The sequence below is a fragment of the Saccostrea echinata genome, unplaced genomic scaffold (assembly GCF_033153115.1).
Source record: "Saccostrea echinata isolate AGI-Se365-2 ecotype Australia unplaced genomic scaffold, CSIRO_AGI_Sech_v1 ptg000060l, whole genome shotgun sequence".
NCBI lineage: Eukaryota > Metazoa > Mollusca > Bivalvia > Ostreida > Ostreidae > Saccostrea > Saccostrea echinata.
In genome coordinates, this window is record NW_026889809.1 from 3,794,884 (window position 1) to 3,819,447 (window position 24,564).

Below are 24,564 nucleotides of genomic sequence, written 5' to 3' on the forward strand. Positions count from 1 at the left end.
TTCTTCTAGCAGTTTATTTTATACTCTATGGATCCTCTATGGATTGTTGTTTTATACTCAGGTGACCGTTAAGGCGTTGGGCCTCTTGTTAAGTTTTTGGAGCAGGTTCAAATCTACAAGACATATGGTGACTAAACTTGCATGTTTTCTAGGGAATGCATACTACCAGACTTGTTTCAGAAACTGGTTTCGACCTACATTTTCCAGATAAGTGAACAGGTTCAAGTTTTTAGAGCAGGTCCATTCCCAAGTAACTATAAGCCCTACCTGGACCAAACTTGAATGGATAATTCATGTAAAAATGAAAATACCAGGCTTGCTTTGGATTCTGGATATGATTTACATTCTCTAGATGAATGAATAAGTTTATTTACAGGTGACTATAATGTAAATCTTACACGGTACTAATTCTTATTCTGACCAAACTTGCATAGATAATTCACCTAGGGATGCTCACATCAGACTTGCTTCAGATGCTGAATCTTATTTACATTTTCCAGATGCTTGATTAGAAAAAGTTAGAAAAACTTGCACAAATGTTGAATCTAGAGTAGCACACTAACAGAACATTTGTTTGGTACGAGACTTTTTGCAGTTAAAGTTAACATTTGTTGAACTTTGTAATCTTTGATTACCAATGTTTAAGTTATCTTTTGTATATCAGATATCTTCATATATTTCAGGCAGCAGTGGTCATATTCTTTGGCCCTTGACCTTCATGACCATTTTCGATCAAAGGTTTCTTACTAGACCTTACAATCGAATGATATTAGTATGAAAATCATAATTCAGCCAATATCAATTAATAACTATTAAAGAAACTGAATATTCAGAAATGTTCTGGGCAATCAAAATGAGAGTTGATTTGTATTCAAGTCGTAAGTATAATACCTGCAACGTCTGGAAAACTGAATTCTGATGATTTTCCAGGCCCGTAGCAACGGTTTCAAAAGGGGGGGGGGCAATTTCTCTGACAAACAAAAAAAACCTAAAGTGACCAATAGTGGTGGGGGGGCCAACTTCCCAAAATTATCTGACAAGCAAAAATGACTGATGAACTTTAAGTAAGTGTATATATCCAGACCTGTGAGACAATGCTGTAAAACCCATATAAACATCAGATCAATATCTATACGCATACCTCAGAAAGTGAATTTTTGATAATTTTAAAGTCCACAAGCTGTAAGAGCAGAAAGTAGGTCAGTGACCATAGAACGCAAATATGTTCTGTGTCATGAACTAGCTTATTACAGCACAAATTAGTGAATTGTGACATTTTTAAAGTTTAAGGGTTCTATTGGTCAAAAGACATTAAGTTTAACTCTCTCTCTCTCTCTCTCTCTCTCTCTCTCTCTCTCTCTCTCTATATATATATATATATATATATATATATATATATATATATATATACATGTATATATGTGTGTGTGTGGGTGGGTGGGTGTGTGTGTGTATGTGTATTACTGTAAGTTATTAATACTGACATTCACAACACACTCGACTTATTTTTCTACAAGCTCAAATAGGAATATTCAAGCCTTCAACAAGGTAAATGTTGATCCTCTATCTCTGAAGCTGCAAATGACTATATGTTACAAAATGGTTGACTTGAATTTTATTTCTTTTCTATTTTATAATAGAGTTTAACTAAGACTAACATGGAGGTAAACGGGCACATATACCCCTGTTATCATTAATCTCATAGCCACCCTCTTTTTTAAAAAAACACTTTTCAAAAAAAAAAAAAAAAAAAAAAAAATGATAAAGATAGAATTTTGACGGCACCTCCCAATATTTGCACAAAATACTAACCATGTTACAAATACTTTATAAATATTAATTAAACATTATTTTAAACTATAAGAATATGAAATACGGGTAGACATTTTTCCAGTCTTTAAGTGTACTTTTTTAGGCTTGGTTTGTATAGAACTTTGTATAAGTGTAATACGCTGAACAACTGTATTGTATTCATCTTTTTTTCAGAGAAATGAAAGTGAGCTATCGTGCATCAATTTTCAGAAAATACATATCATTATCAATTTTTAGTTATTGACCCTGATACATAAAGGAGATATGTTTTGATTCCCTTTAAATCGTTTTTTATTTTTATTTTAATAGCAGGCGCATAAAAATTATATTTCGGTTTGACGTAAAGGCTAATTTCAATTTGGCCTTTGTTCTGAATTTACTTTAAAATTGTCTGCATGTGTATAGTTAGGGCACTGCATTCTTCAAAGCCGCATACGATTTTTAATCTTATGTATCTTGACTTTAAACACATTTGAAAATCTATTCCTATTTATAGTTCACGTATGTTTTCTTACGTGTACCCTTATTTATACATTACTGTTTTCTATAAACATTTTTTAAAATATAAAATTGGGATAAACCAAGAGAATTGGCGCTGTCTCAGATAACGCAATTGATTGGAGAAAAAATAATTCAAAACAGAGCAAAGAGAACAAAAATAAAACAGAGGGCATGATTTTAAAAGAAACTGCGTAGCAATGCTATTAAAAAGTTGATCCATTTTCATGTAGACTGTTTGTTTAACAATAAATCATCAACAACTCAAAAACTCACTTAGGCGTAGATGGAGAAAACCTGATAAGAAAATGGTAAATGTTGTATAAATTATCGTTGGTAACGAATAGTAGCAAAACCAAGGTACATTTACATGCTCTCTCTCTCTCTCAATACTATCTGTTTAAGTATCTTATTATGCCCCCGGATCGAAAGATCCCGGGGGTATATTGTTTTTGTCCTGTTTGTCTGTTTGTCTGTTTATCTGTTTGTCTGTCTGTCTGTTGTCAACTTTAACCTTGCCCATAACTTTTGATTGGTCGGAGCTATGACTTTCATATTTCACATGTGTATTCCTTGTGACAAGACCTTTCTTTGGGTACCATCATATTTGACCTTTTGACCTTGACCTTGGAGTTTGACCCACTTCTGCAACATTTTATGAGACTTTAACCTTGGCCATAACTTCTGAACAGTTAGTGCTTTGGGTTTCAAACTTCACATGTGTATTCTTTGTGACAAGGCCTTCCTTTGAATATCAACCACTTTGACCTTTTGACCTTGACCTTGGAGTTTGACCTACTTTTGAAAAACTTTAACCTTGGCCATAACTTTTGAACAGTTGGTGCTTGGGGTTTCAAACTTCACATGTGTATTCCTTGTGACAAGACCTTCCTGTGGATATCAACCTCTTTGACCCTTTGACCTTGACATAGGAGTTTGACCTACTTTTGAAAAACTTTAACCTTGGCCATAACTTTTGAATGGTTGATGCTAGGGCTTTCATACTTCACACATGTAATCCTTGTGACATCACCTTCCTTTGAATATCAACCACTTTGACCCTTTGACCTTGACCTAGGAGTTTGACCTACTTTTGAAAAACTTTAACCTTGGCCATTACTTCTGAATGGTTGGTGGTAGGGCTTTCATACTTCACACATGTAATCCTTGTGACATCACCTTCCTTTGAATACCAACCACTTTGACCCCTTGACCTTGACAAAGGAGTTTGACTTACTTTCGAAAAACTTTAACCTTGGCCATAACTTTTGAATGGTTGGTGCTAGGGCTTTCCTACTTTACATATGTAATCCTTGTGACAAGACCTTCCTTTAGATACCAACAACTTTGACCTTGACCTTGATGTTTTACTTACTTTTAAAAAACTTTAACCTTCGCCATAACTTTTGAACAGTTGCAGCTAGGGCTTTCAAATTTAACATTTTTTATCTTTTGGCCTGGATTTTGACTTGCATTTGAGAAACTTTAACCTTCGCCATAAGCTGCCATACGGGGGCATCAGTGTTTCACAAACACATCTTGTTATTTCTAAATCAATAACCGAATCCACGTTTTGACTTATATACCAAAAAGTCTACCTAAAAGATTAACGTCAAATAAAGCCAAAAACAGTTAAATTTCCTTAAAATCGAAATCTGAGATTCTTTACTAGAAATTTAAATATAAAAATTCAAAAAGTGCAAGATCTCAGGGAAGGTCATGTGATAGGAAAGGTCAGCTGATAGGGAAGGTCAGGTCATAGAGAAGGTCAGGTTATAGGGACGGTCAGCTGATAGGGAAGGTCAAGTGATAGGGAAGGTCAAAGGTCAGGTGATGGGAGGGTCAAGTGATAGGGAAGGTGAAAGGTCGGGTTATAGGGAAGGTCAGGTGATGGGAGGGTCAAGTGATAGGGAAGATCAGGTGTTAGTGAAGGTCAGGTGATAGGGAAGGTCATGCTTGATATGATACAGTTGAATTGCTCTCAGGAATTTGTGTCGGTGTGTGAGTTTTGAAAAAAATGCCGTGATTATGATTCAAATAACTAATTAGCATCATAAGGTGATGGAAATAGAATTGGTTGGAGAAAAGGGTGTGTGTTAGTACATCAGGTTATCAACAATACATTGCGTGGTGGCCATGGTTTTGTTTGGAGAAGGAGGGAGGGGATCCGTATTTTGTAGTCAAAATGCAGGAGACACAATTAGTAATAGCCTTTTTATCCCTTTTTATGAAGAATTTAAAACAAGTGAACAGGTCAAGCGGGCATAGTCCGGCTGCAAAAATATCAGAAAATAACCTTTTGCTATATTTTATAGTATTACAGAAATCATGCTATTTGAAGTATTAGTTTGTAGATTAGTCTCACGTATTTAAAGAACCAAATGACCGATATTTACAAGGTTCTATAATTAACACAGTCTGACTTCTTTTTTAATTACATGTAATACAAATTAAATGACTAACTTCTAAATTTACTACAAGTAGACTGGATTTTCCCTTCTATCAAAATAAATAACCTCCTAAAAAATGTATAAATTGTATCATATTCATATATATTAGGTTTCTTTCGCTGGTTCATTTTGTACAGTGTGCTTTATATCAAGCGATTAAAATTTCCACATGATTTAATAAAAAATGCATTACGTACGTGTGTAAATGAGTGAAAAGCGTTTTTTAATTACAAATTCTCTCTCTCTCTCTCTCTCTCTCTCTCTGAGAATCATCTGGAATATTCCGCGGTACTTATTATCTATCCGTTCTTTTTCTTTCGTTCCTTCTTCCTTTCTTTGCACCACTGAGAAATATTCATCTTATTTATCCATTATGTAACAGTCATATTCTGAAAATAACAAGGTTAACTCTATCGGCTTTCTGTTTTTTCTTCCAGGAATTAGACTAAAATTATCAACCAATGAAAAAACACGCGATAGGGTATTTAAACCGAAATAACCCTCTTTTTCTCTGCTAACTCTATTGGGAATAAACTGTAGACAATTCTTCCACTTCACAGAGGTTTAAGGTAAATAATTTTTTTAATGCTTTTAACATAAAAGAGTTAATTCTTATCATTAATTTTCACTTTATTGATAAAATTGCCGACTCCTGTGGGCCTATGCAGTAAAAAAAAAATGAAAAATGTTTTTATGAATCACATTTTTTTTTGCAAATTTTCCATCAAGCTTTTGAAAAAAAAATAGATATATGGAAAAATGCATCACATATTGCCATAAAGGTATGGTTGGACTAGCTGCAGATTTGTAGCTCGCTGGTCTGAAAACAATTGGGATGAAAGACGTGTCACCCATTGAAAAAAAAAATGTATATTTATTGCGCACAAAAAAGTGCGCTGTTTCACTATTAAACTTATTCTTATATTTAAACCACCATCTCAAAATATTACTAACCGTATTACTAAAATGTGTGTTTCTAACATATTCTTTTATTATTTCCACGACAAATTATTCCTCATTACCGTTATTAGTAGCCCTCTTGGGCCTGGAATTGAGACCATCGAACATTTCGCCTATCTATACTGCCATTTTGGATGGCAAAACCATTCAGTCCTACACACTTAGTGCAGTTGTCAACTACGAGAGTACTTGATAGAGGACTAAGGAATGTTTTGAAATCGAGTTTTTTGTGCAGTTGAGGTGAGAATTTGGAGAAATAAATCCAAAACCAAGCGCAACTTTAGGAGTGCAATAAAAATACAGTTTTTTTTTTCCTATGGTTGGCACTGTAGCTCTCCGGTCTGTCAATTTTTTTTTCGGAGAGCTACAGTTCTGCAACTAGACGTACTAATATTGCATTGGGAGGAGGGGTGTGTGAAAATCTGTTTTAAAATAAAACGGATGAAAAACTTGGAGATAAGGTAGATGAAGATTTCTACTTACCGTACATATTTTTTAAACAGAAAATATAAAAAAAAAAAATGACAAAATGAATTCCATCCGTTAATTAGAATGCCTTAGGGCAAATTTTGAATTACATATGTATTTAAAGGAAGAAATTCAACACAAAGTAGAAAACATATTATAGTAAAAAGAGAAATCACCTTGAGTTATAATACTTTTAACTCCCAAAAAAATTGACAAGAAAAATGCCACACGGAACAAGAACCGGGGGAAGGGGGGGGGGGTTAGACAGTCTTAAGAAGAAGCAGCTTCTACCTACAAAGAAGGTCTTTGTTTCGTAGTTCTAAGGAATCCAGAGTCTTTCCAAATTACTTTACCATATTTAATAAAACTGTAAATCATGTGCAGAAAAGGGGGCAGAACCTGACCCCCTGAATCTGTCTATGCTTGGTAACCTTACTGCTGAATGCATGATTTTAATAGAGAAATATTTACTCATGGTTAAATTCATTCCTCAATCCTAAAAAAAATTATAAATCATAGGGGAAGGTTATGTACAGGTGATGATTTCAGTGTATTTTGTCTTCTTTTATGTGTGACTGATCGTATTTCAACCTACATTAGAAAAAAACCCTGTCCCTTAAATGTTTTCTCTTTAAAGAATTTTAAATTTCAATAAAGCTGGTAAAATTATTCTGATAACAGAATTTTCTTTATAACAGGTTTATCCACATTGTCTGACAATGTCTGGACGAGGTCAAAGCCAAGCGAACAACGACAATAAGTCGAACCAATGCAACCCAAACAACCAGGAATATAAAGGCCACACAAGCGGTTATTCCGGAACCGGAACTAAATCGGACCTGGATAACCATAGCAACCAATTAAATCCCAATAACGAACGATTCCAGCCGAAGCAGAAGTAATAATGGCGGGAAAATGTGACGAATTTGATGTCTTCAGTTAATTCATTGGAATTCTCTGTAGAACTCTTTAAAATCTTAATGTTCTCTATTTAAAGCACTTTCAATAAAAACAAAATTCAAAAAACGAATTGTTGTTTTCCTCAGAAAGTCAGATGGAAATAGCAGGAAATTTAAACAGTGTAGGACAAGGTATATTTGAGGTTTTTGTCTTTGTCTTTCGCTAACAGCGTGGGGTATCAATTTAGATCAGCCCGTCTGTTGATGTGTAATTATATCTCAAAACGCCTTTACATTTGAAACTTTATACAACTCCCTGTGTCTTAAGAAGGCCCCTATTGATTTTGAAGACCAGAGTCAAGGTCAGACATTCATATGTGACAAAGAATGGTCTCCTGAGAATAAGTTCAGTTTCTTTTTCAAAGATATTTTATCGTAGTAATAACTTCTTATGACTTAAAGAAGACCCCAATTGATTTTGAGGTTAAAGGGCAAAAGCAAAAGATTATTAGTTTACCTACTGCATAAAATGGTTTCCAGATTATAACTTGTTTGCAAGAAAACTAAAGGCGATGACTTTCTAGCGTAAGAACTTTCAGGGCTAGAGGTGAAAGGTAAAGGACAATCTATCCTTTTGTTCTCCATCTACATTTTGGTAGGTATTTCCCCCACTCATTTTTTCCTTAATCGAGGAACATTAATTCCCCGAATTAGCTTTTTCCTTTTTAATCAACAGGGCGAAAATCTTTTTCACTATGAATCAAAAAAAAAAATAATATGGCCAAGAAATTAAAAAAAATCCCTCTTGTAACTTACTTCAATTTTCATGAAAAACAGAAATTAGACTCTTAGCTCTTAAAGAGAAGAACATAGGGATCGATCCTTTAATTATCATATCATCTAATGCAACGGTGCCAATGCTAACTGTTGATTGCCACTGTTAACTACCACGCACTGTCATCTACAGTTGGTGCTGAAGATCTCTTCTTTTGACTGCCACTGCTAGCTACCGATTACATGCTGATGATGTCTATACTTTTGACTGTCACTGCTAGCTTCCACTTCCAACTACAGGCTGATGATGTCTACTTTTGACTGCCACTGCTAGCTACCACTACCGACTACAGGATGATGGTGTCTACTTTTGACTGCCATAGCTATAGCTACCACTACCGACTACAGGCTGATGATGTCTACTTTTTGACTGCCACTGCTAACTACCACTACCGACTACAGGATGATGATGTCTACCTTTTGACTGCCACTGCTAACTACCACTACCGACTACAGGCTGATGATGTCTATTTTTGACTGCAACTGCTTGCTACCATTGCCGACTACATGCTGATGATGTCAGCTTTTATCTGCCTCTGCTAGTTACCACTGCCAACTGCAAGCTGTTGATGTCATCAGATGATATGTTATTGACTTATGCACTATCTTTATTAAATCACCATTGTGTATAACTTTGTTAGTAAACTTTAAAACAAAAAAAAGGTGGATCTAGGTATTTTCCTCACATTTTTTTTCTGAGATTATAATTTACTCACAGAAATGAAGACAGGTCTATTTATGTGGACTATGATTTCACAAAAGCAAAATACATAACGTTTATCAATTAAAAACCATCAATTTTCTTGGTGTTTGGAGAAGAGCAAATAAACAGTTCTAAATAGTTGTTTAACCCAGGAGGGAGTGGAGGGAAGAAAAGGAAGATAAAAAAGAGGGAACCATTCATATCGAGACTTTTTCGCATCTGCTGGACTTATGCCCTATCAACCATCATCTTGATCGAACACAAAAAACTGTGCTATTGATACCATATTTTTTTCTTGTTTTTTTTTTCCCAATTTTTATAAATTATTTTACTCAGGGAAAATATGGGAGGGAGACAACAACACACCCGTAAAATTTTCTTACAAGACAAGAGGCCCAGGGACCTTGACGGTTACCTGAGTATAATACAACCAGGGTCAGGGGCTCTGGTGTTAGGGCGGGGCTGTATTGATTATATAGTGAAAATGCATTATTTCTTTGAAAATCTTCTTCTCTGCCCCTTGGTATTATTTAAACAAAGGAAATGCATGGTTGTGATAAGCAAGAATGCCTCTTCCAAAATTGTGAAATTCAAGGTCCCAGGGTCAGGGGTTCTGGTGAAAGGGGGGGGGGGTTATTGATTATATAATGAAAATGCATAATTACTTTCAAAATATTTTTTCTACTCCTGGTTATAAAGCAACGAAACAAGTGTATAGTTATGATGAGCAAGGCAAGGGTACTTTTACAAATTTTTTAAACCTTGTGGTCCCAGGGGTTCTCATGTTGCTCCGAGGGAGGGGGGCTCTATTGATAATATAGTGAAAATGTGTGAATTCTTTGAAAATCTTCATCTAATTGCATAGTTATGATGATGAGGGTACCTCTTTCGAATCTGTAAATTTCATGACCCTGGGTCAAGGTGTAAGGGCTGTGTTAAATCTGCAGTGAAAATGCATTATTTCTTTGAAAATCTTGTCTGCTCCTGGACATATTGGAGGCAAACAAAATAAAAGTTTTAATAAGCAAGGGTATTTTTACTGAACATCTAGACCATTTAGACAAATGTTCTGGTCCTGGCCAGGGCTCTATTAATTTGTATTCTACTGAGCAAAGTTATTCCCCTTTGCCACTCACCTTTGATAATTAATCCCTGTAAATAATGTATTTGAAAGGTTAATAGAATAAGAGAATTATGCAAGAACATTTATTGTATAATACAAATAGTACTTTCATAGTTTTATTGATCAGGTAGACTTGGAAATAATAGATGAATAAAAATGAGACAAAAATAACTTATTTTTTCTAAAGTTCTTCAAAGGCCAAGAAAGGCCAATATGAGAGGAATTAATATACGGTTAAAGAATAAATATTTTGTTAATAGTCTGCATGGTAATAATGATAAATGGGGGACAGATAGAAAATAGACTAATTATTTTGTTGATCCTAATTATACTGTTTTTCTTGCTTTTGGGCAACACAAGCTTCATCTATCAGTTTATGGATCCTCTAAATTGTTGTACTCAGGTAACCATTAAGGCCTTTGGGCCTCTTGTCTCTTAGAGTTTCCATTTTAAAACAATTTGATCTGCTGATGTTACCCAGAGCCCTATTTTGAGTTTATTGTATGTGAATTCCAACACCTATGAGTGTCCAATCCACTAAAAAAATAGAAATTGGAAAACTGGAGTAGGTTTTCTTTTAGAGCAGATTTATTTACACTTTTGTGAAATTGCAGAGGCATAAAATCTCATTTGTCTATATTTGACATTTGACCTACTTTTCAAAAATATTAACCTTGGCCTGAAGAGAGGGCTTTCATATTTTTACGCATGTGTTACCTGTTGAAAGACCTTTCTGAATATACTATGATCTTTTACTTCCAACCTTTGACCTTTAAGTTTTACCTACTTTAAAAAAATTTAACTTTTGGCCATAAATTTTGCACAGGAAGAGACAGGGCTTTATATATTTTAGCTCACCTGAGCTGAAAGCTCAAGTCAGTTTTTCTAATCATGTTTGTCATCTGTCTATCTGTCTGTCTGTAAACTTTTCACTTTTTCAACTTCTTCTCCAGAACCACTGGACCAATTTCAACCAAACTTGCCACAAAGGAATACTTGGGTGGAGGGGATTCAAGTTTGTTTGAATGAAGGACCACACCTCTTTCAAGTGGAGATAATTAAGAATTAGTGAAAATTTGGTGGCATCTTTAAAAAATCTTCTTAAGAGCCATTGGGCCAAAAAAGGTTGAAACTTAAGTGAAACCTTCATTACATAGTGTAGATTTTATTTTGTTCAAATTTGTTAGGGGTAGGATGGGACCGCATTGGGTGATCAAAGTTTTACATAGGAATATATAGGCAAAAATCTTTAAAAATGTTCTCAAGAGGAGCAATGCCATGATTAGTCATATTATATGGAAGCATCCTCAGGTAGATTCAAGTTTGTTCAAATTATGACCCCTGGGGGTAGGATGGGGCCACAATGGGTGATCAAAGTTTTACACAGGAATATGTAGGAAGAAGAACAGGGCCATATTGACTCAGGTGAGCACTATGCTCCATTGGCCTCTTGTTTCAAAATTGCATTGCCTGTGACAAAAGCTTTCTGAATGTTTTATGATTTTGACTTCATGAGCTAGACCTCAAAGTTTGATTTTCAAAAACCCTTATACAATAAAACCTTTTTCACCAGAAAATATTACATGTACTTCAAAAATATATTGCTATTTTAGCTTGATGCACTAACAAGACAGTTACACAAGAGGCCTGAGGGCCTTAACGGTCACCTGAGTACAATACAACAATTTAGAGGATCCATAAACTGATAAATGAAGCTTTATTGGCCAAAAGCAAGAAAAATAATATGATTAGGATCAACAGAATAATTGTTCTAGCGTCTATCTGTTCCTAATTTTAAACCCACATTTAAATTGTGGGTTCAGTTGCAAATTGAAATGAGGAACCATAACCTACATGGACCTTACAGATGTGTAGACATAAAATAAGACATATATAGTGTACATCTTTATTTATAGGAACACTATTTCTACCTCACACCAGTTTCTCTAACAAACTCCTCAAGACATTTAAACACATTGTATGTCTCTGGCATAGAGTCAAGGTGAGCACAATTCAGAAGAATTTCACAATTCCCAGAGTTCTTCAGGAACAGATAGGCCCTGTAAAAACAAATGTGTAAACATAACAAAAATGTCTTAAGTTACTCTTATCAATGATAGACTCTTCTAGCTCTAAAGAAGTAAAGATGAACTTGTTCCAAACAAAAAATAAAATGCTTAAACTATGGAAAACAAATAAAACACAATAAACTATGAACATATGAGTTCATAGTCATATGTCCCCCTGTATACAGCATTAAATATTTCAGATTTATTCACTTGCCTGTATAGTGCATAAAAGTCATTTTCTGCTTGCATCATCAATCTTTTCATGGTGTTTATACTCTGAGTGTACTGAAATATATAGATACATTGTGAAAAAGATCTTTCAATATGTTATGAAAAAACAAGAGAGAACCATCTATCATAAAAAATGTATGTGACTGAAAACCCTGTATACTGCCTCAATAACCTTATCCCCACTCCCACACAGTTAACAATAGCGTTAGGTTTGCATTCATCTCTGATACTCCTGAATAAGATGTTTCTTTAGTTACCCCATATTTTAAAGAAGTGACAATGACTAACAGAAGAAGCCTGTATTTATTACCTGTGTTATCAGTCCTGATGACTTACCTTTAGTTTTACCTGCATTGTATATCTGTGTGATCAGTCTTGATGACTTACTTTTAATTTACCTGTATTTTACACCTGTCTGATCAGTCCTGATGACTTAATTTGATTTGCTTGTATTTTACACCTGTCTAATCAGTCCTGATGACTAACCTTTAATTTACCTCTACTTCACAGCTGTCTAATCAGTCCTGATGACTTACCTTTAGTTACCTGTCTGACCAGTTCTGATGACTATTTATCTTTATTTTACCCATATCTATCACATATCTAATCAGTCCTGATGACTTACCTTTAGATTACCTGTATTTAACACCTGTCTGATCAGTCCTGATGACTTACCTTTAGTTTACCTGCCTCTATGACCTGTCTGATCAGCCCTGGGTTCTCAGTTTTTGAACTATTTACAGAATGACTCCAGTCTTCACAGAACCTTGTACAATCTGAAAAACAAACTTGAAAATTTAGAAGATGTTTCTATAAGTTTTGTACATTTTACCACAGTTCCTTTCAGGAATTAAAACATATTTACATGTATGTTTGCATTTTAAAGGATTTTAAAACTCTAAAATTTATGTCTCCCTTTAACCCCCCCCCCCCCCCCCATCTGGATTTAAAGGATGTCACATGGCATTTATAATGGCATGCTTTATATAAAAAGTTTAGTATAGTAAAAATAAACAGACATGTTCTCATGACATGCATATGCAGTAAAACACACTTATAACAAAGTGCCAGGGACAGACAATTTTGCTTTGTTATAAGTGTAATTCATTATATCCGTCAAGTCTTCAATTTATTTTGAAGTAAAGGGCAATAAAAATCCTTTCGCTATAAGCATCGATTCGTTGTAAGCATGTTCACTATAAGTGTGTATTACTGTACTGCCCTGCCTACAGATAATGCAACATTTTTTGATTTCTTGGATTACCATGAAAAAAATAAAATGCAAATTTCGCATTTTTTGATCTTGCCAATTCTATTCAACACATCAAACCAAAACTGAAAATGAAATATTACTGCTTTGTATTTGGTAATTCATTTTGCAAAATTGTATATCCTTAATTCGTATTTATTAAACAAGTCATATAAACAAAATAAGTAAATAAATGTAAAAATAAAAAAAAAATAAGATCAAGGTACAGTTGTCAGTGACTTTGATATGCCATATTTGTGATCTGATTTAAGTAACATGCTGTATGTATTTATTTTTTCTATTAAAACTATGATGATGATGATGAAACATTAACAAAAAAAAAAAATGATAGGTTTGGCCTATCAAGAATCTTCATTTTATTTTTATTTCATCCAATCCACTTTTGTTTGAGTAAAAAAAAAAATTCACTCCAAGAAAAGAAAAAAATTGTGGCCTAAGTACAGCTGAACTTCAGTATCTCAAACACCAATATCTCGAATACCATGTATGTGTCAAAGTGATTTGGAAGTCCCAATCACTCTTTCTTTTAGTATTTTACCCTCAATATCTCAAAGTTTTTTCTCTGACCCATCAAGTTCAAGATAATAAGTTCTGACTGTATATCCAGTGGGCTTAAACATTTCTGTACCAGAAATGGTCAAACAAGAAATATAAAAACATTCAATTAGAATTCAGGGTAAAACAAATACTATTCCTCGAGTAAAGATATAATTAAATACATGTAGCCCCAACTGATCTGATTTTTTTCATTTTATGATACAAGGCTTTACTTACATTCTGGTGAGAATTTGAGACTGCCATCAACAGCTTTTATCTGAATTGTTGTCCTTTTGTCATCTGTGCTTTGAACATTGAGATCTGCTAACATGTCCAGGCTCCCAGAAAGAGGGCTTCCCGTCTGTCGCAGCATATCCCCTAAGCTACACGACTTAACAAACCTACAAAAGTCACTGCACACTTAAGGCATATCAGGGGAAATTTCTTTTCTTAGACTATAATACTTTAGAGTCACCATTATTACACATCTCATGATGTGTGAAACCATTTTAGCAATAAAATAATGAAAGAGCCGTAAGACAAATTACTTGAGTAAATCCTGCTGTATACTGTTCTCCACTCCATCAAATACAACCTGAGCATCCATCAGTGCCTGTAGAAACAACAAATACAAAGTTAAAACTTCTATTAAATGTCTAGAGTAGAATAGTTAATATCTGAAGTTGATCCAATTATGACAAACAAATATTAGCTCAGGAAAAGAACATGTATTGTCTGAGTAAAAATATATATTCAAAATTCATACATAAGTCCCAGTTATGAGGGTTACAAAAAACACATCTACACACTATAACTTACATCATGGCTAATGGTTACAATAGAACTCTCATGCTTAATACTTTCATTGTATAATTTATGGCATCATTTTTATTTTTACAGTGTATTATTCAATCAGAAATGAGAGATACAGTATACTCACAGCATACATGAGGTACTTGATGTCCTGACCAACAGATGACAGAGTTCTACAGAGGTACTCGGTTGTCTCGTACGACCATTTCTCCAGGTAAATCTTCACCTGGGCTTCATTCTGGATAAATATGTACCATGATACTGACTTTACAACATGCTTGTAATGATATCTATCAAATGCATTTTTCTACAATTGTGCTACTATTGAATTAACGTCAAAATTATTAACAAGAGGCCCATGGGCCTTGAATCGCTCTTCTGATAAACTGTACAACCTATCACTTCTATTTGAAGCCTCGAAGTATCCTGTATATTTACATAAACCCTTGAAATTCCAATTCACACTCTGAGAACCCAAGATGATTCTAAGCCAATTAGTACCTGAGAGTTGGTCATGGTGACCTACTTATCACTTGTCATTCTCTGAGGACCCATCAACTAAGTTTGATGATTCTAAGCCAATTAATACCTAAAATATTTTTTAAAATTATAATCATAAAATTTTATAAGTAGGTCAAAGTGACCTACTTTTCAATTGTTTTACTCCAAGGACCCAAGATGCATCAACTGACAAAGTTTGATGATTCTAAGCCAATTAGTACCTGTAATATTTAATTAAAGCCATAAATTTTCAAAAGTAGGTCACCGTGACCTACTTTTCAGTTGCTGTACTCCGAGGACCAAATATACATCAACTGACAAAGTTTGATGATTCTAGCCAATAAGTACCCAAAATATTTAATTACAGCCATAAATTTTCAAAAGTAGGTCACGGTGACCTACTTTTCAGTCAACCTACTCCGAGGACCAAAGATGCATCAACTGACAAATTTTGACGATTCTAAGCCAAATAATTCCTGAAAATATTAAATACATCCATAAAATTTCAAAAGTAGGTCACCGTGACCTACTTTTCAGTTGTTGTACTCCGAGGACCCAAGACGCATCAACTGACAAAGTTTAATGATTCTAAGCCAATTAGTACCCGAAATATTTGATTAAAGCCATAAATTTTCAAAAGTAGGTCACCGTGACCTACTTTTCAGTTGTTGTACTCCGAGGACCCATGACGCCTAAACTGACAAAGTTTTATGATTCTAAGCCAATTAGTACCCAAAATATTTTATTAAAGCCATAAATTTTCCGAAAGTAGGTCACGGTGACCTACTTTTTAGTCGACCTACTCCGAAGACCCATGACGCATCAACTGACAAAGTTTGATGATTCTAAGCCAATTAGTACCCGAAATATTTAATTAAAGCCATAAATTTTCAAAAGTAGGTCACCATGACCTACTTTTTAGTCGATCTACTCTGAAGATCCAAGATGCATCAACTGACAAAGTTTGATGATTCTAAGCCAATTAGTACCCGAAATATTTAATTAACACCATAAATTTTCAAAAGTAGGTCACTGTGACCTACTTTTTAGTCGACCTACTCCGAAGACCCAAGATGCATCAACTGACAAAGTTTGATGATTCTAAGCCAATTAGTACCTGAAATATTTAATTATAGTCATATAAATTGAAAAGTAGGTCACGGTGACCTACTTTTCAGTTGACCTTTTTTGAGGACCCAAGATGCATCAACTTACAAAGTTTTATGATCATAGGACTTAAAATGTCCAAATTATGCCTCTAAAACGCTTTGAAATCGAATGCCTGCAAAGTTCAAAAAGTAGGTCACTGTGACCTACTTTTTAATAAATATGTTTTATGGCCCCAAGATGCATCATCTTACAAGATTTAATGATTCTAAGCCTCCCCGTATTCGAATTAATGACCTTAATTGTTTTAAAAAAGATTAGCCATAAAATTCAAAAAGTAGGTCAAGGTGACCTACTTTTTAGTTGACGTACTTTGAGGACCCAAGATGCATCAACTGACAAAGTTTGATGATCATAGGCCTTAAATTGTTCAAAATATGCCTCTAAATCATTTTGAAAAAGAATGGCCACAAAATTTAAAAAGTAGGTCACCGTGACCTACTTTTGAGTCAACATCATATGAGGTCCTTAGATGCACCAACTGACAAGATTTGATGATCCTAGTCCTTATAGTAAGCAAAATATCAACATTTTAATAAAATGTAATTTTTGGTCAACTTTGAAGTGACCTTGAGACCACGCCCTTTGCCCCAGGGTAAATCCCTGTGCAAATTTTAATCTACAACATATCCTCATCCTTTTGTGTAAGTTTGGTGATAATCTGCCCAGTGGTTCTTGAGAAGAAGATTTTTTAGCAACCAGTACTTTTGTTTCTATTTTCCTAATTATCTCCCCTTGTTAAAGGGTCACAACTCCAGTTTTAGTATAAAAGGGAGCCCTTGGGCCAAGGATACCCTGTGACAAATTTGACAATAATTGGCCAAGGGGTTCTTGAGTTATGGCCCATATTCTAAAAAGTTTACGCACACCGCACACCGCACAAATGGCCATAGCATTAGCTCTTTGAGCCTTTGGCTCAGAAGAGCTAAAAATACATATTCATATAGATACAGTGTATTTACTCACTTCTTGTTCTAAGAATTTAAAGAGCCCTAAAGCATACATATCCAATTCATGTCTGAAAGTACTGTGTTAAGGACTTAAATATTATCTAATTCAAAATTGATTTTCTATTAACAGACACAACGTCTGGGGTCATGAGTCAACACGTTGTTGTTGGACCCCTGACAAATTTCATTTGATATCTTCAGGCTTCCTTCTCTCATTGAAAGTATCAATCAAATCGAAGTAGACAGATAATGTAAACAGAGAGGAATCAGTTGACACCTAAAATGCACATATTACGCATTGTTTATCACCGAAAGGCTTAAGGAGGGATTCTTGTCTGGTTTCTGACTAGATGAAATATTCAAAGTATATTTGCTTATATATTTTATATATTTAGATGTAAAAGATTTAAAAGATCATATTTTTCTTTCCTCATCACAATTGTACAACTTTAAATAGAAATGGTAAACTGAGTTTGAAATCTAGCAGGGACTATAGCGGCGTATGAAAATAATTCTTTTCTGCCTCTCAAAATTATTATAGAACAATGAATTTAGTTATAATTTTTACACAATCAAGGACTTGAAGAAATTTTTAAATGTAAGTTAAATTAATAATAAGGGACTAAAGTTTTAAAATATATCAAATAAATATGGTTTTCCAAACAAACTACAATTATGTTACCTTTTTAAAGCTTCCAATCTAAGTACAGATTTGAGCCAAAAATCCGTAAGAAGTGTCTTTTTCCTCTTAGTAAACGATCAAATCTTTTTGTTTTTATTTCATTTTGTATCTTTATGTGACAACTTTACAATATATGAAAATAAGAAAATTTTAAATATAGGAAGCATATAAAAATAACTAAAATATCCTAAAAAGTTTAGAAAAATAGAGAAAATTTGGATTAGCCAATATCCATTTTAGTTGAATTATTTATGTCAATTTGGTGATATCATTATATAGACCCTATATGGTAATATCTCTTTATGCAAAAAGGAAAACATTTAATCTCTTGAAATAGAAGTAGGCATCGCATGATTGGCAACAGTAATTTTTTATTCTTAATGTCCAGGGAAAAGGTAATGACCTTGACCTGACCTTGCCTCTAATATAAAACGGTCAAATTTAATCTGACTGATACCATCACTTAGTGACATTGTCTTCTTGATTCTGTGAAAATTTCATTGATTTATAAATACCGGAAATATAAGAGGAATCCCTCCTTATTGTGATTGGTTTAGAGATAAGAAAAACAATCAAAATTTGTAATTTTCCTGAAAGACGTCGCTGCTGTCAGCCCGCAAGATATCGAATGAAATTTTTCAGGGGTCCAAAGGCAATGTGTTGACTCAGGACCCCTGACATTGTGAGAATTATTAACAGTAAAACAGTAATGGATTTTTGTAATTAGAAGCAGTTAATTCATAGGATATTGATCTAGCATGTTGTCATGAAGAGTGAGGAAGCAGACAACATGTGACTTGGTTCTTGAGTCTTTGCCACAGTCCCCCCTTCCAAGGTTGATATCAACATTAGCAGTGTCTGCTCCACTCAGCATGCAGAAATAACAGGACATCTCTCTTTGTAGGTCACCCTCACTGTAACAAATAATCAAAACATGGCTACTCTCAGAAACTTTTCTTTTGAAAACGGTGTACTTTGCTATTACATGTAGAAGTTTTCCCCCAGTATACACTCAGAAATGATACACAAGTATATGATTTATAATATATGATTTCATGAAACACTGCTCTCAAGAGTATATACAAACATAGGAAATCAGAGATTACAGAGCTCACCTCAACGAATGTTGTCTTTAAGTAAGGCAAAGTCCCACACTAAACTAATAATCTAGGAGTGTGCATCCCTAGATGCAACATTTATGCAATTTTGGTCTGATAGGGCTTGCAGTTACTTGGGAATGGACTTATCTGAAAACTTTAAACTAGTCACTCATCCAGAAAATGTAAGTCAAATCCAGCATCCGAAGCAAGTTTTGAGATTGTCCGTCCCTTGATACATCATCAATGCAAGTTTGGTTCAGATAGGGCTTATAGTTACTTGGAAATGAGATCTGCTCCAAAAACTTTAACCTGGTCACTCATCTGCAAAATGTAGGTCAGATCCAGCATCCGAAGCAAGTCCAGTAGTGTGCATCCTTAGATGTATCATCCATGCAAGTTTAGTCAATATAGGGCTTATAGTTACTTGGAAATGAGATCTGCTCCAAAAACTTTAACCTGGTCACTCATCTGCAAAATGTAGGTCAGATCCAGCATCCGAAGCAAGTCCAGTAGTGTGCATCCTTAGATGTATCATCCATGCAAGTTTAGTCAATATAGGGCTTATAGTTACTTGGAAATGAGATCTGCTCCAAAAACTTTAACCTGGTCACTCATCCCAAAAATTTAGGTCAGATCCAGCATCTGAAGCAAGTCCAGTAGTGTGCATCCTTAGATGTATCATCCATGCAAGTTTGGTCAATATAGGGCTTATAGTTACTTGGAAATGAGATCTGCTCCAAAAACTTTAACCTGGTTACTCATCCGGAAAATGTAGGTCAGATCCAGCATCTGAAGCAAGTCCAGTAGTGTACATCCTTAGATGTATCATCCATGCAAGTTTGGTCAATATAGGGTTGATAGATACTTGGAAATGACATCTGCTCCAAAAACTTTAACCTAGTCACTCATCCATAAAATATAGGTCAGATTCAGCATCCAAAGCAAGTCCAGTAGTGTGCATCCTTAGATGTATCATCCATGCAAGTTTGGTCAATATAGGGCTTATAGTTACTTGGAAATGAGATCTGCTCCAAAAACCTTAACCTGGTCACTCATCCGGAAAATACAGGTCAGATCCAGCATCTGAAGCAAGTCCAGTAGTGTGCATCCTTAGATGTATCATCCATGCAAGTTTAGTCAATATAGGGCTTATAGTTACTTGGAAATGAAATCTGCTCCAAAAACTTTAACCTGGTCACTCATCCATAAAATATAGGTCAGATCCAGCATCTGAAGCAAGTTCAGTAGTGTGCATCCTTAGATGTATCATCCATGCAAGTTTGGTCAATATAGGGTTTATAGTTACTTGGAAATGAGATCTGCTCCAAAAACTTTAACCTGGTCACTCACCCGGAAAATATAGGTCAGATCCAGCATCCGAAGCAAGTCCAGTAGTGTGCATCCTTAGATGTATCATCCACGCAAGTTTAGTCAATATAGGGCTTATAGTTACTTGGAAATGAGATCTACTCCAAAAACTTTAACCTAGTCACTCATCCGGAAAATGTAGGTCAGATCCAGCATCCGAAGCAAGTTCAGTAGTGTGCATCCTTAGATGTATCATCCATGCAAGTTTGGTCAATATAGGGCTTATAGTTACTTGGAAATGAGACCTGCTCCACAAACTTTAACCTGCTCCAAAAACTTTAACCTGCTCCAAAAACATTAACCTGGTCATTCTTTAGCTGAAGTTGCAGCATCTGAAACCTTGACTGGTACAATAAAACACACTAGAAGCATCCTCCATGCATCTCTGACTAATATAAGCCATAGAAGTACTTGAAAAGAAAACTGCTCCAAAAACCTTAACCTGGGACGCCGACGCTGACGCCGAGGGTATTACATAAGCTCCCCCAACTTCGTTGAGGTGAGCTAAAAAGTAACCTCTGTGAGTAATAAGGAATCTACAGAATACAGTAAAACATGCTTATAACAAAGTGCCAGGGACTGGCGGTTTTGCTTCATTATAAACGTAGTTTGTTATATCCAGTAAGTTTACAATTTATTTTAAAGTAATGGGAAATGAAAATCACTTCGCTATAAGCATCAATTCATTATAAGCGTGTTCACTATAAGCATGTTTTACTGTATTGACCTCCTGATAATAAAACAAACCTGTAAACAAAGGAAGCGATGCTGCCTGAATCATTGTAGATTAGACCCTTAGAGATCTTACTGAACAGGAACTGGGAGAGGTCAGCTTCTAAGGATTCTGGCAGGTCACTCAGAACATGAGACACACTAAAAGAACAAGCATTTATAAAAAATAATAAGACTGGCTTTAAAAAAAACAAAATTTTGAGATGCACATAAAATCTTCATTGATACACATAGTTATTAACAATCTTCTGAAGTGCTAGCAATTTTTTGTTTTTAACTTAATATAGTAGTTGTTATTATTTTGAAATAAGTATGTCTGGGTTTTTTTTTTTAGCTTGAATGCTAAAAAATCTTTAACATGGTCCAAGTATTGCTGAATAATCTGATAACCTTGCTTTTGTTAAGAAGGACAGGCCATATGAATAATTTGCCACAAGTCACTAAAAGGTAGGGCTCAACTAGCACAACACCAAAAATGTATTGACTTAGCTTTAATGCAAGGAACTCCTATTGTTTATAGGTTAAAGATTTTTTTGGGGGATGGGGGGATGGGTTGGGGGGGGGGGAGGAGGGGGGATAGGGGGTAGGACAAAGAATAATCACTAATGGTTCACAAAAGACTTAAATCAAACTCATAAAAGTAGCATTACCCTACCTCAAAATTAATACCTTTGTTCAAAGGTGAGGCTTGCAAGATTTCTGATCCTTTTAGAGATTAAACAAGACAGCTCCAGAATCATTTTATTCTTTGCATAAAATAAACTACGTTCTTTTGTTTGCAAGTTTAAAACTTGTGGCTTATTAATATCATGTGCATATATATAGAAATTAGTGCAATGTATAGTGAATTGATGTCATCATACCTAAATCCTAAATTTTCAGTTGTTTGCTGATTATCCCCACTATTATCTGGAATGCTACAAAATAAAATGAAAACCATATTAATCATCATTTTCATTACTGATTCTGCCTTTAGCCTAACTATTACCCAAATTCCCTGAAAAAGTGAATCCCATAAATAATTTATCAACATAAGTACACAAATACATCCTTGTAGAGAATTTACATCACAACCTCCTCACAACTTTGACCTTTCCTTTAACTAAATGTTTTTTCAAAAAATGTCATGAAGGGTTGGGGTTTTTTTAAAGGCAATAGGAAATACTTCAAATCTTAATTTTTTAAATATGAAATCCCCATAAGGCAAACATTACTGGCATAATATGGCAAATTTTGAACCAGCAAGATTAAAGCCTACTAGTAGTGGGTAAGTAAAACTTGGAGAAAGTAAACTTTAAATCTTGAAATATCTATCAACTTCACTAGTAAAATAACATTTTTATTGCATATAATGACTCCTTGTATACATCAATGAACAAACTATAGAACCTTGCACCATCATATCATGAGACATCAATGTATCTGAATATCATTTAATTTCTATAAAATAATTGATTCTGATTGGATAAAAAAATCTTTTGATAACTGCATCAATAGAATCTGGAGTTCACTTGCACTTAGCAGCTGGAACTCCTTTGGCTGACTTTACATGTATGTTTCCCGCTTCCAGATTACTTTGTAATGAAAAATGAAATACTTTTACTCTATTTTCCTGAATTTCAAACTTCTGTCTACTTTTGTTTCTTTTCAAATTATCTCCCTTTGCTATAGCTAAACAAATAAGATTGTCTGCAATGACAACAATGCAGTTGCTGGAAAGAAGGAAAGAAATCATCATACATATATTAGGTATTGAGTCCGTTCACCCTATCTACCTGTTCACATGAGTCCATTCGTGCAGGGTCCGTTCGCTATAATTCTCGTTCGCCCTACACCCTGTTCGCCATATATCCAGTTCGCCCTATTAGTGATATTTTATGTCATCATTATTGTGGATTTTTTTTTATTAGATAGAACTAGTAATATATTTAATATATTTCCTTTCCATCAGTATTGACTTCATTTCCGATTTTGATGCTCATCAAAGAAGTAATCAGTTTAATTGCTGTTAATTTAGTACAGAAAATTAGGGAATACTTTCATTGTTTTGTTTTGTTATTTAAGATTTGTATTAAATGTTGTTTGAAAATAATAAAGGAAATTTAGAGTGACGTTAATCATGTTGATAGGCCATTTTAACTGGGGATGAGCAGCATCGGAGCAACAGGTTTATTATTTATCTTTTATTCTCAACTTAATATAATGTTATAAAACATTACTAATAAATTAACGAGTATCACATCTATTACTTAAGAGTTTCTTTTTATTTCTTCATCTGTACTGAAAGTTCAAGTATTGGGGATATAATAAATTGTAATCTAAACAGAAAAAATCATGAAATTCAATCAAATCAAAGGAAATTACAAAAAATTAACCGACTAACATATAAAGGATGAACAGACTTTGGGCGAACAAGTTTTAGAGCAAACGAGAATTAGGGTGAACGGCGTCAAGGGCGAACCCACTTTAGGGCGAACGAACATACAACCCGTATATTAAATGTTTGTCTTTGAGATAACTGGTATAAATAATAGAACTGTAAAGGAATGTTTTTAAGCTACCAAAGCAGGGAAATGCCATCTAATCTGTTAATTCTTAGAAAATGATCGAATGCATGAGAAAAACGACACTGAGCCAGGAAGGAATTCTTTCCATGTTAAACAGTCGGCAACAGACTCTTCCAGATTTTACAGCATGTTACAGCAATCTGGAAGAGTCTGTTGCTGAAGTATCAAAGAAAACTTTGGATGAAAACTTTTTCATCAATGTGCTACTTGCATAGATGACGTTCTCCGTCCAAATTTTTTTATGATATTTCGGTCAGAGAAAAAAATATTGCATTCATTTCTTATATCTTTAGGCCTAATACACAGAATCTTATCCTTTTTTTCCTTTGATAGAGGTACATATGTATCAAAGAAAACATGTACTACTCCTTTGGTGACATCAATGCCTAAATGTTCAAAAACTGTTTTCGGTGCATAGAGTTAGATAAATTTACCAATGAGCATTACTATCGATACTAAATAGCTGTTTAACACTATGATCACTGCTTCCACTTTTAAATCTGGAGACAAAAGAAGGGAGTACAGACGTACATATTCTCTTTCTACATCCCGTCCTCCTCCAGACTGAAATTGTTTAATACCTTTGTGGACTGTACGAATAAAGAGCATAATAGTTTTTCTTTTCGACAGCTTCTTCCGTCATTTTCAGATGTTGTGGATCACAATGATGCAAATCTGCCAAGCAAAATTTGTCGTGTCAAAAAGAGTTTTGCTGACCCAGCTGGTCACATGAGTCCGCTTGTATCAAGATGTAAACACACGTGATTTCTAAATATACATAAACTTACCATTGGCGGTGCTTTTGAAGTGACAGTGTCACTATTAGATCG

General features: G+C 34.5%; 1 protein-coding gene and 1 long non-coding RNA gene across 3 annotated transcripts; one reads left to right on the forward strand and one right to left on the reverse strand.

Moving 5' to 3' along the window:
* The first annotated feature begins 5,209 nt into the window (after positions 1-5,209).
* Positions 5,210-7,218, forward strand: LOC133175113 (uncharacterized). The gene is made up of 2 exons (XR_009719231.1): positions 5,210-5,329; positions 6,887-7,218. It is a non-coding gene; the product is annotated as an uncharacterized LOC133175113 (long non-coding RNA).
* Positions 5,660-24,438, reverse strand: LOC133175112 (protein Njmu-R1-like). Of its 2 annotated transcripts, XM_061310245.1 has the most exons (12): positions 24,316-24,438; positions 22,031-22,084; positions 21,183-21,308; positions 18,717-18,881; positions 17,302-17,359; positions 14,795-14,905; positions 14,403-14,467; positions 14,092-14,255; positions 12,723-12,823; positions 12,031-12,101; positions 11,650-11,807; positions 5,660-5,672 (listed from the first exon to the last, which is right to left on the reverse strand). In XM_061310245.1, the coding sequence occupies exons 1-11, from the start codon at positions 24,375-24,377 to the stop codon at positions 11,675-11,677; spliced, it is 1,110 nt and encodes a 369-aa protein (XP_061166229.1). In that variant the 5' UTR covers positions 24,378-24,438; the 3' UTR covers positions 5,660-5,672; positions 11,650-11,674. The 2 variants fall into 2 exon arrangements, with proteins under 2 accessions (XP_061166229.1, XP_061166228.1); XM_061310244.1 differs by lacking the exon at positions 5,660-5,672 and having other exon boundaries at positions 11,647-11,807.
* Positions 24,439-24,564: the final 126 nt, after the last annotated feature.

Coding starts and splice junctions, on each gene's coding strand:
- LOC133175112 (XM_061310245.1), bottom strand. CDS start 24,377: ATGACGGAAGAAGCTGTCGAAAAGAAAAACTATTATGCTCTTTATTCG. Junction 22,085..24,315: donor TATTCGTACAGTCCACAAAG/GTATTAAACAAT, acceptor TTTATTTTGTAG/CATTCCAGATAATAGTGGGG. Junction 18,882..21,182: donor ATCGCTTCCTTTGTTTACAG/GTTTGTTTTATT, acceptor TATTTGTTACAG/TGAGGGTGACCTACAAAGAG.